Source organism: Carlito syrichta, unplaced genomic scaffold (assembly GCF_000164805.1).
Source record: "Carlito syrichta isolate Samal-C Ts95f unplaced genomic scaffold, Tarsius_syrichta-2.0.1 Scaffold304598, whole genome shotgun sequence".
Lineage (NCBI taxonomy): Eukaryota > Metazoa > Chordata > Mammalia > Primates > Tarsiidae > Carlito > Carlito syrichta.
The window spans coordinates 374,365-386,142 of NW_007248694.1; the positions used below are offsets into that span (position 1 = coordinate 374,365).

The 11,778-nt window shown below is 43.1% G+C and overlaps 1 protein-coding gene across 3 annotated transcripts in view; it reads right to left on the reverse strand.

The window, feature by feature from the left end:
* Positions 1–9,270, reverse strand: part of PPP1R8 (protein phosphatase 1 regulatory subunit 8) — a 29,472-nt gene extending 20,202 nt beyond the window's left edge. The window contains exons 1-3 of one of the 3 annotated variants that reach the window (XM_008060327.2): positions 9,124–9,270; positions 7,212–7,272; positions 920–1,073 (exon numbers count right to left, since the gene is read on the reverse strand). In XM_008060327.2, coding sequence (XP_008058518.1) covers positions 920–1,073; positions 7,212–7,272; positions 9,124–9,179 — 271 coding nt within the window. In that variant the 5' untranslated portion in view covers positions 9,180–9,270. Of the gene's footprint in view, positions 1–919; positions 1,074–7,211; positions 7,273–8,788 lie in introns of all 3 variants that reach the window. The other 2 variants (XM_008060328.2, XM_008060326.1) reach the window with 2 other exon arrangements.
* Between the last annotated feature and the right edge of the window lie 2,508 nt (positions 9,271–11,778).

The window sequence follows — 11,778 nt, forward strand, 5'->3', positions numbered from 1 at the left end:
CCAGTCTGGGCGACAGAGTGAGACTCCAACTCAAAAAAAAAAAAAAATAATAATAATAAAGATAAAAACCAAATATAATAAGCTTTTTCCTCGACAAGTAATAAAACATGTTTCGTTGTTGTTGCTGTTGTTGTTGTTTTTTGAGTTGGAGTCTCGCTCTTGTCACCCAGGCTGGAGTGCAGTGGCAAACTCACAGCCACCACAGCCTTGACCTGCTGGGCTTAGGCTATCCTTCTGCATCAGCCTTCCAAACAGCTGGAACGACAGATGCACGCCACCACATCTGGCTAGTTTTTGTGTTTTATTGTAGAGACAAGATCTCACCAAGTTGCTCAGACTGGTCTCAAACCTGCGGGCTCTGGCAATCCTCTCACCTTAGCCTCCCAAAGTGCTGGTATTACAGACTGAGACACTGTGCCCAGCCGTTTTTTTTTTTTTTTTTTAGTCAGAGTCTCACTCTGTCACCCAGGATAGAGAGCAGTGGCATGCTCACAGCTACCACAGCCTCGACCTGCTGGGCTCAGATGATCCTTCCACTTCAGCCTTCCAAGTAGCTGGGACTTTAGGTGTGTGTGCTACCACACCCAGCTAATTTTGTGTGTGTGTGTGTGTGTGTGTGTGTGTGTGTGTGTAAGCAGGATTTACTGAGGACAGGAAAGTTCCCACAGTGGGAGGGAACCTGAAGGGGTTGTCACTAATTTTTTGATTTATTGTAGAGATGAGGTCTCACCAAGCTGCCCAGGCTGGTCTCGAACCCATGGTTTCAGGCAATCCTCTTACCTCAGTCTCCCATAGGTGCTGGGGTAATAGGCGTGAGCCATAGCACAGGTCAAAACATGTTTTCCAAACCACAGAACCCAAAAAGCCCAAAGGGAACACTGCACAAAGGGAACAAGCAAACTGGGAGGAAGTTACTTACTACTGTTGAGATCTATCAGGAAAACTCTCTTCAGATGTTTGTGGTAGACAAGTGCAGCATGGACCCGAGAGCAAGACTGGTGGTCAATGGTAAAGTCACACAAATCAGGGTTTCTCCCAAATAAGTAATACTTCTTCTCATCAATAATCAGTTTCTAAATAAATATTAAATTAAACATTACTTAAATATTGTTTCAACAGTTTACCCAAAACTCTTTCAATCAAATAAGCGGAGCTGAGTAGACAAAATTCCTTTCCAAGAAGAAAAAATTATTTCCCATTATTGTTCAACAGAGAAAGCTCAGAAAAATTTACTAAGATAATATTTTTGGGGATGGATGGTAGTTTATCTCCCCAAATATAGGGCTCAACTGTCTAGTGTTGGTATGAAAATGACTTTTAAAAATTCTATTGGATGCAAGTGGCCAACCAAGAGATCAGCAATTCTATCAAGAGTGGCTGTCTTCTGTCTACTGACAATGGTTCTGTTGGATCATACTTTTAGATCACAAAACAAGAAGCACAAAACACGTCTAGAAAGTAATGAGACTGCTTTTCAGAAAATATATATTTGGATGAAGATTATCACTTAGTCTGGGGAAGGAATGAGGAATAAACACCTGTTGTATTCTAATCATGCTGCTATAGCCCCAAAGTATTTTTGGTGCTCTCTTTAGGAACTGGAATTACATTAGACATCATTGTATGAGCCACTAACTAATCCAACTTCATTGTCCCATTTCACTTTAGCTACAAAAAAATATTATCCCGAATTAATTCGAAATGAGTATTTATTGTGTCTAAATACAAAACTACCTCACATGGCAAAGACTTTCCAGGTTTGGGGAACAAGTATGTGGAAATTAACATTTATTGAAGGACTAAATGCTAGGCATTTTGAACATTATCTCATCTAATCCTCAAAACAACTGTGTGAAGTACGTATCACCTCCACTGCTAAAGACAATAGATTCAGAGAGATGAAGTCAGTCATCCAAGGTGGTGTAGCTGGGATTTAAATGCAGGTGTGATCGACTTACAATGCTAATATTCTAAACAATGTGTCATGGGTCTGGAACAGTTTTAAGAGATGAACTCCAAAATGTTTTCAGCTGCTGCTGTAGCGCTGGAAAAAATAAAACTATATAATGCCTCAATATAATAGCAGAAAAGAGGATTTCACAGACCAACAAACTGTTACTAAAAAATTATGGTGGAAGAAGGGGATGACATAGGAATGCTAAATTTTTATTTTGCCAAATAAGGACTTAAAAAAAAAAACTGTCATGGATTAGTACGTCACCATTTTATAAAAGAAAGGTCATTGCAGTAAATGAATAGGAAGGGCAAGGATGAAGGGGCATTCTGAGCTGAATTTAGCTTTACGAATAACTCACTGCATGGTACTTAGATTTCTTTTAATCCTGGATAAGTGAAGCCTTTGCCACAGATTGGTTATAAACCGGACTGTTCTGGATGGACTCCAAATGAATTATTGCTAATGCTTCCTCCAATGCTGGTGGTTAACCTAGCATGACCACTTGAAGAATAATTCTCATTTGAATACACTGTGTTTTTCCTCTAACCACAAGGTCTCATTAAACCCTAGTTCACATTTCACACTATACTCCTAAAATCCCTGAGAAAAGACAGCACAAAGTTGAGTAGGGAAGAATAGTCAAGTTAGTACCAAGTTAGGACTCAAGAGGCCTGTGTTGCATTCCTGGCCAAGTCCTTAAACTCAGTGTGCTACTGCTACTATTTTCCTTAGGCTTTACTGTTCTCCCCTTACAAAACCAAAAGATATACTAGACAGACTCTTGGCACTGATAACAGTCACAACTGCTGAGCACATCTATGTCACACACTGTGCTGTGAGTTTTGTTATGTCATTTCTCCTCACAACCACCCTATGAGGCGGGTAGTACTAGTTTTTCTATTTTTATAGATGACAAAATTGAGGCATAACAAAATTTAACATATTCAAGTTCACATAGCTAAACATTTGTGGAATGGGTTAGAAATTCAGATTTGTCTGGCTTTAGAGTCTAAGCTCTTTTAACCACATTATATATTTTCTTCATTCTACTTACATCAAAAGATGTACCATATGGCAAGGAATATTTTAAGGAATGAATAAGCACTGCGGGTCACACCGTTAATTTTTCTTTAAACAATCACTTACCCAATTTCTTTCAAGTTTAGCCTTAAGGTTCAATTAGTTCAAACTAGCTTGGATATGTGCGTCACCTCTGGGAAGCCCTGTCCATTAGTGCCCATCTGCTGCTGGTTGAGCTTGTTTCAGGTCTCTACTACTATCAAGAACCAACAAAGATTTAACAATAGCCTGATAGCTCAATCAGTCACCTCCCTGTCTCACTGACCCAAGTTTTAGACATTGCTTCAGAATTAAAAAAAGGAGCCCTAAATTTCAACATCTTGCTCTCAAGGTAGTATCTCTTTAGGGTGATCTCACTGCATTTATTTATATTTATATGTACATAGATTATATTCTCCCACTTTTTTTGAATCGGAGTCTTACTCTGTTGCCCAGGCTGGAGTGCAGTGGCACGCTCACAGTCACTGCAGCCTCAACCTGCTGGGCTCAGATTCTTCCCTCAGTCTTCCAAGTAGCCGAAACTACAGGCATACGCCACCACGCCCAGCTAAATTTTTGACTTATTGTAGAGATGAGGTCTGGTCATGTTGACCAGGCTAGTCTTGAACCTGTGGGATCAGGTGATCCTCTTGCCTCAGCCTTCCACAGTGCTGGGATTACAGGTGTAAGCCACCATGCCCGGCTTGTTCTCACAAACTTAAATTTGCTAATCACGGTGATCACAGATTGGTCTCAAGGAACATAAGAGACCACCAGTTCTTGGGTTCTAATATAACAATGACTAAACCAGGCTTGGTGGCTCAGCCTGTAATCCCGTGCCTTGGGAGGCTGAGGTGAGGAGATTGCCTGAGCCCGCGGGTTCGAGACCCGCCTGGGCAACTTGGCAAGACCTCATCTCTATGATAAGTCAAAAATTAGCCGGGCATGGTAGCACACGCCTACTTGGAAGGCTGAGGCCGAAGGATCGCCAGAGCCCAGCAGGTCGAGGCTGCGGTGGCCAGGAGCGGCCACTGCACTCCAGTCTGGGCCACAGAGTGAGACTTCAACTCAAAAAAAACCCAAAAAAACCAATCACTAAATTTCTGTGAATGTAGAATGCCAAAGACATGCCAGAGATTTAGGGATTTGTTTGAGGGTTAAAAAAAAGATCCCCAAATCAAATGTACACATTCACTGTCAAAGGCATCTCAATTACAGAAGTATTAACATATACGAAATTTAACAGAAAAGAGTATTCTTAGAATCAAGAAAATGTGTTAGTTCTTGAATAATGTTTCTTCCGTACAAGTGAAGGAAATAATGCATTGGTCTTTCAACAGTCACTAAAGTCATAAATTCTTGACTTGACTAGCTATGGCTAGTACTACTATCTAGTTGTGCCTCTGAGTTATAACTCAGAGTGTATCTTTACACACTGGGCTTAAAAGACTCATGGCTTTTGTTTTAATATTGCACTTCTTAAACCCAGCTATCACAACACATCACAAGCCTTTGACACAAGGCTAAGATATAGATAGCTCGGTTAGTATCAAGTGCTAATCAAATTTAAATCCTTAAAAGTAAGCACATCTAAGGTCTACTCCTCTTAATAATAATACAGGATTATTACTATAAGAAAGGGATTGGCAGTAGTGGGAAACTGCCAGGGGAGGGAGGGGCACACCTCATCAACAAGGGTACCTGCATAATGAACATTTGTATACCTAATCCTGAATTGTACCCAACATCTTTAAAATAAAAAAATAAATAAAAAAAATACAGGATTATTAATTTAGATAGTAATTTGACAACTGTTGTAGCAATTCAGCACACCTAAGAGCCGAAAGGCAGAGAACATTATCCGCTAATGGAGACTAGTAATCAGAGAGGTGTTTCACAAGTTAGAGTGCTTTGAAAATATAAATTAATTCACACAGAAATGTAAGGTTAACATTAAGACTCCTTGTCTCTTTCTGTTGCAAACTAAAGATTTACTAAATTCTAGTAACAAAATAGATCCCTGTATGTCTTCAAGCTTCCTCCTATTTAGCAACAAATATTGTATCTGTGGAACAATTTATAAAAAAGGTTACAGATATTTTAGCTAAATTACTTCTCTGAATAATCTTGGTATTTCAAATCTTTAAGATAGAAGAATTCATGACAAAGGAGTGCTATATGATTGGCTGAGACCATTGAATTAATAAGAGGAGAATTCATTAAAACTTGTGCATGGCCGGGTTCGGCGGCTGTCTGTAATTCCAGCACTTTGGGAGGCCGAGGTGAGTGGACTGCCTGAGCCCACAGGTTCGAGACCCGCCTGGGCAACTTGACGAGACCTCATCTCTACAACAAATCAAAAAAATTAGCCGGGAGTGGTAGCGCGCGCCTGTAGTTCCAGCTACTTGGAAGGCTGAGGCGGAAGGATAGCCAGAGCCCAGCAGGTCGAGGCTGCAGTGGCCGGGAGCAGCCATTGCACTCCAATCTGGGTGACAGAGTGAGACTCCAACTAAAAAAAAAAAAAAAAACCAAAAAACCTGTGCATGCCTCACTACTTTGCAAAATACCTGGTTATTCCTAAAAGTGACAGCAATATAGTATTTACAGAGCATCCTTCAGAAGATCTCAGATAGCTTTTTAAGCTAGCAACCATAGAATTGCAATGTTTTGATTACATATACCAAATCAAAAACAAAAAAAACCCCTATTGCATTCAATAATGAAATCTTGAACCTAAATTCTAGCTGAGCAAGAAAACATAAAATTGTGGAGATTCACAGCTATATGGCCATAGTGGGCTTGATCCCCATTTCTTGGTAAATAAATAATACTATTAGGATTAGCCGGGCTCAGTGGCTCAGGCTGTAATCCCGCGCTTTGGGAGGCTGAGGTGAGTGGATTGTCTGAGCCCGCGGGTTCGAGACCCGCTTGGGCAACTTGTCAAGACTTCATCTCTACAATAAATCAAAAATTAGCGGGGTGTGGTAGTGCGCACCTGTAGTTCCAGGTACTTGGAAGGCTGAGGCGGAAGGATTGTCGAAGCCCAGCAGGTCAAGGCTGCAGTGGCTGGGAGCGGCCACTGCACTCTAGTCTGGGCAATGGAGTGAGACTCCAACTCAAAAAAATAAAAAATACTATTAGGATTAAGAAAAAGTTATATAGCCGGGCTCGTTGGCTCAGCCTGTAATCCCGTACCTTTGGGAGGCTGAGGTGAGTGGATTGCCTGAGCCCGCGAGTTGGAGACCCGCCTGGGCAACGAGACCTCATCTCTACAATAAATCAAAATATCAGCCGGGCGTGGTAGCCTGCGCCTGTAATTCCGGCTACTCGGAAGGTTGAGGCGGAAGGATCGCCAGAGCCCAGCAGGTTGAGGCTGCAGTGGCCGGGAGCAGCCATTGCACTCCAATCTGGGCAACCGAGTGAGACTCCAATTCAAAAAAAAAAAGAAAAAATTATACAAACTAATAGCTAATAACAATCCATGTTCTCTTGAAGTTGTATGTGGTGTTCACTTTAGAGACTTGTATAAAAGCTGGAATTCTGCTAAACTTTTCCTTTATAGTACTTATTTCAATTGTAATTATACAATTTTTTTGGTGTGATTATGTCTCTCCCACTGGATGACTTGAAGACAGAGACCATGCTGATTCTGCTCACTGTTGGAGTCCCTATGCCAAATACGTAGAAACTGGCACATAATAAACACTCAATAAATGTTCTGAGTGAATGAATGAATTTCGCCACCATTCCATTCTCTCCTTTGAGCAAGTGTCTTAGTGTACCATGCTTCTTTTAAGGAGTAGGGCCTGAGTCTCATAAAAGCAACTTTAAAGTAAGCTCAATATATATCATTCACTTTCTTCAGTTACTGCATACTTTGCACCTTTTACACAACTCCATGTACTCAGAGAGGGAATTCACCAAATTAACAGGGCTTCCAGTTTAATTGGGGCCCATAGGACCCATGACCTATTAAAACCCTTCATTTAGAAGTGGGAGTCACAAAAATGGACTGTCTAGGGTAAATATAAGCTTTGAATGTGTTATATCACCATGCGCTTTTAATAGAAAAATTCAGGATGAAAGAAAGTAGCATTGCTGGAAAACAAAGCACAGGAGAGGGGGTGGAAAAGTGAATCACTGGCAAAAATCTTAAGCATGGTGGGAAAAAGGGGAAAGGCATGTATTTCCATACCTCAATTAGTTTGTCTCCTTTGACTACATCCAGATGTAAACCAGGAGGGGGCTTACCTGCCCTGAAAAATAAGAGTGAAAAAAGCATTTTTGGAATGAATTCATAAATGCTACTTACATTCATTGTCCCATTCAACACTGCAGCTCTCCTACCAGTCTATAATTAGTTCATGTTCAAGCAGAAATGTCACCCACTTCACTGTTATTACAGCTCCATTCTATGTTTGACACTTACTTCCCCAGTGATTCAATTGCTCTAAAACAGATTTTAGTGGATCTGTATTTAGAGCAGCACCAAAGAAACCTATATTTTAACACTGGATATTCGCCTCGGAGAGAAAGCTGCACAGAGAGTACTAGAGTGCAAGTACTATAGCTGAGGTAGTCTGGTCACTTGGAGTTTGAATCTGAGATTTGTCACTACCGTAATATCATATAAAAATAGAATAAATTAGTTGTTGTTTGGGACTGATCAATGTTAGTCTCATCACAGAATAAAAGACAAATCAGAGGTGCATGATTAGGGAACTAGGGTAATTCAAAACCATTCCCCATGAAACTAGGTACCAAATGAATATATATGTTACCCTTATTATAGGTCTTTCTACAACAGCATGACTAAGGGACCTTTTCTTTATGCTCCTACACTCATACCATTTAAGGGGATACACATATGTCAAAATAGTGAGTGGCACATACCAGACCCCAAGGAAATGGTAAGTGATTGCAAATAGTCTCTTTTGTTTGCTGTCCTGGTCCAAATTTGAAATTAGTTCAGCGAGAGACAAAAATGGATATTTGTAGACTAAAGCAACTGAGTTTAAAAAAAAAAAAAGTGCAAAGGAATCCAGAAAACAGCCACACATTCACTTGCTTCTTGGGTTTGCTAATTTCAGGTTTGAAAAAATAATCACTTGGCCAGAGCCTCTACATTTGCACACGAAAAAGGTATCCTTGTCTACCTAATGGGACGCAACATAGTCATCTCACAATCTTGCCCCAACCCCTCTATGGAAGTGGCTGAAAGGACAGTGTCCTGGACAAAAGCCCATTTTATTCGGGAAACAGGGAAAGAATGTTACATCCAAACATACTTTCTGAATTCCCACTATGTGCCTGACTCAGGCCTAGGAGCTGAGAACACAAAGATTCATCAGACAGTCTTTGCCCTTGAAGATCTCAATATAACGGGAGACAGAGACGAGTAACATAAAAATACACCGTGATGAGCTAAAGCAGAGAAAGCTATTAATTCGGACGCGTCTCCTTGCAAGGTAATTAATATTTATTAATTTTGTGCCCTACTCAAAGACCAAATTAAATGATTCCACTATTCCCAAGAACTTTCGAAGAGATTTTGGTTCATTCCAACAATCACTAATGCCCACTTGTGCTGGACTTCGTGCTGGTCACTGAGAACACGAGGGTAGGTCAGCGCCATTCCTGTCCTCAGGAAGCTCCCAGTCTTGGGGAGACAGACAAGTACCGCACGGGGGATGCAGCAACGCCAGAGGGATGCGGGGCTAAGAGGTTGGGCTGGGGCCGGGAAGCTGGCTCGAGAGCACGCTCGGGACGTACAGCAGGGGGCCAGGTACGGGGCTCCACAGCAGCACCAGACACTCAGGAGTTGGGAGCAAGTTCGGGGCCAAGGCTCCCGGCGAACGGCTGATTGCGCGATGCGCTGCACAAGTGAGCGCCATTGAGCCCCCAACCCCAGGTTTCTTCAGTTCCCGGGCCCGGGCTCAGGCTCCGGGTTCCTCCACACGCCGCCCGGCCCGGCACAACGAACAGTTTTTCCTCAACCATTCCAGAGTCTCCGAGCCGTTCGGCTTGCCGAAAAAAAACAGAGCCGCCTTTTCAGCCCAGGTTCGCTCAGGCCAGGCCACTCCAGCCCTGGCCGCCCCGCCACTCACCAGGTCGGGCAGTCGAACAGCGGGAGGCTAGAGCCGGAGTTCGCGGCTGCCGCCATCTTGCGTCTCCCCCTCCCATTTGGCGGGCCCGAAGCACGCCGGGAATCTGGAGGACCCAGAGGCGGGAGGGGACATCCCAGCAGCCTGTGCGTACGCGCGCTCACGCACGCACGCACGTATGCGGGGCGGTGCTTCTAGCGGGGCCTGGGAACCGTTTTTGAGGTCTTTTTTTTAACGTTTGCGGGAGTTCACCTCTGGAGGTTTCAGTGGTTAGGGCTTTCCTTGGTCAGAGGTGTCAAGGGAAAAGGGGCTTTGCAGGGAGGGGTGTCAATCTCCCCCCACCTTCTGCAAACGGACCTGGGCTCTAAAATCTTGGGACCGCATCCTCTTCCAGCCTTTTTCCTCAATCCAGAGAAGGTAAAGGGCAAAGCTCAGAGATTGGAGTGGTCGCTTATTCTTTCTCCTCATTCAGCCCTTGTCCAGGAAACTGCACCCTACTCACTTCTCTCTAGTCTAAGTCTGGGCCTTGGCAGCTTCTGTAGATTATCGGGGAATCTTCGTTAAGGGTCATCTGGTCTGTTTATAAAAATTGTACAACCTGGAGCCAGGAGCAGAAGGCTGGTGCCCAAATCATCAATCACTGTGCATGGCTCAACCGGTTAAGTTGTGGCCCCTTTGGATTTTTTGCTTTTGGTTGTAGTGACTACGTTGTGCAAGGATGCACTGGGATTGCTGGTTTGCCCTAGACCATCAGTTGGCTGAAAGAGATTATCAGCAGGGACTTTGGTTGTAATGACTTTGTCTACTGAGCATTTACTTATCTGGGCAAGTATGTACTTTATATGAACTATCTCATTTAATACTTTTTTTTTCCGGAGGTCTCCCTCGGTCGTCCAGGCTGGAGTGCAGTGGCAGGACCTCGGCTCATCGTGGCCTTCACCTCCCGGCCGCAGGGAATCCTTCGCCTCTTGCGTAGCTGGGACTACAGACGAGCGCTACCATACCTGGCTAATTTTGTCAATTTTTTGTAGAGACCAGGTCTCGCTATGTTGCTTAGGCTTGTCTCAAATTCCTGGGCTCAAGCAACCCTTCCACCTCGGCCTCCCAAAATGCTGGGATTATGAGTGAGCCACAGGCACCTGGCCTTCACAATACCCTTGAGATAAGTATTATAATCCTTGAGGAGGATTGAGTTGCCCAGCTTCAACCTAAAACAAATGGTGAGTGGAATTCAAACTGATTATATGATGTCAAAGGCCATGCTTATTAATCACTCCTCTCACACTTTGATGTGTACAATCATTTATTACTGCATGCCACTGATGCCCCTCTTTTTCACTTTTATAGAAAACTTGGATTATTGCTGGGTTTTTTTCCCCCCCAGACAAGTGCAGTAGTGAGAAGGGGGGGGGAGTGAAGAGTATAACAAGTTCAATCTGTAACTCACTGAGAACGATCAGTTGAGATAACTCACTACCTTTGGACCAGCTAAGTTTTTTTTTTTTTTTTTTAGCTGGAATCTCACTCTTGCCCAGACTGGAGTGCAGTGGCAGGAGGTCCTTCCACCTCAGCCTTCCAAGTAGCTGGAACTACAGGAATGCGCCATAACACCTGGCTAATCTTTCTTGATTTATTGTAGAGATGAGGGCTCGCCAGGTTGCCCAGGCTGGTCTCGAACCTGTGGGCTCAGGCAATCTTCTCTCCTTGGCCTCCCAAAGTGCTGGGATTATAGGTGTGAGCCTTGGCCCCCAGCTAGCCAAGTTTTTTTTTTCCCTAAAGAAACCAGTTGCAAAGTTATTATTCACCCAGAAAGAGGCACTGTTCAGCAAGTTAAGGAATCTCTATGATGAAAGTATTTCTTGTGCTCTCAAGCAGCTGATCCTCTTCTAGCACAAAGTCAATTTAAAAAAAAAAAGTATTTATTTTCTTGATTCTCCACTATTGGTTCTCTAGAATATTGGCCTAGTCAAAATATTTTTCCCCTTGATGAAATTCCAGGCCTCTAGCTTTAACTGCAGTAACTTGGATTTTTAAATTATCAACTCTTAGGGATGTTGGAAAATTACCTTTTCCTCCGGCCCTCAAAAGCACAATAAACTCTGGGCCAGGCACAGTGACTAACACTTGTGATGCCAGCACTTTGGGAGGCTGAGGTAGGAGGATTGCTTGAGTTTAGGAGTTCAAGATGAGCCTGGGCATTATAGCGAGAACCTATCTACAAAAAATCAAAATTTTAGTCAGGTGTGGTGGCACACACTTGTAGTCCTGGCTTCCAGCTACTCAGGAGGCTAAGGCAGAAGGATCACTTGAGCTCAGGAATTCAAGGTTACAGTGAGCTATGGTCGTGCCACTGCACTCCAGCCTGAGTGACAGAGCAAGATTCTATCTCTAAAAATAAATAAATAGAAATTATTTTTAAAGAGGCATAATAAATTCATCCAGCAAAGATGGCAACTAATCAGACCATTTATGAAATGGCCTGTTAATATCCTCCTTTTCAGCCTTGTGATTCCAAAGTAAGACTAGGCTGATAGAAAAAATGGAAATACTAACCTTGGTTTCAAGAAAACAGAGATGACAGCAGGGCTCGGTGGCTCAGCCTGTAATCCCGCGCCTTTGGGAGGCTGAGGTGAGTGGATTGCCTGAGCCCCGCCTGGG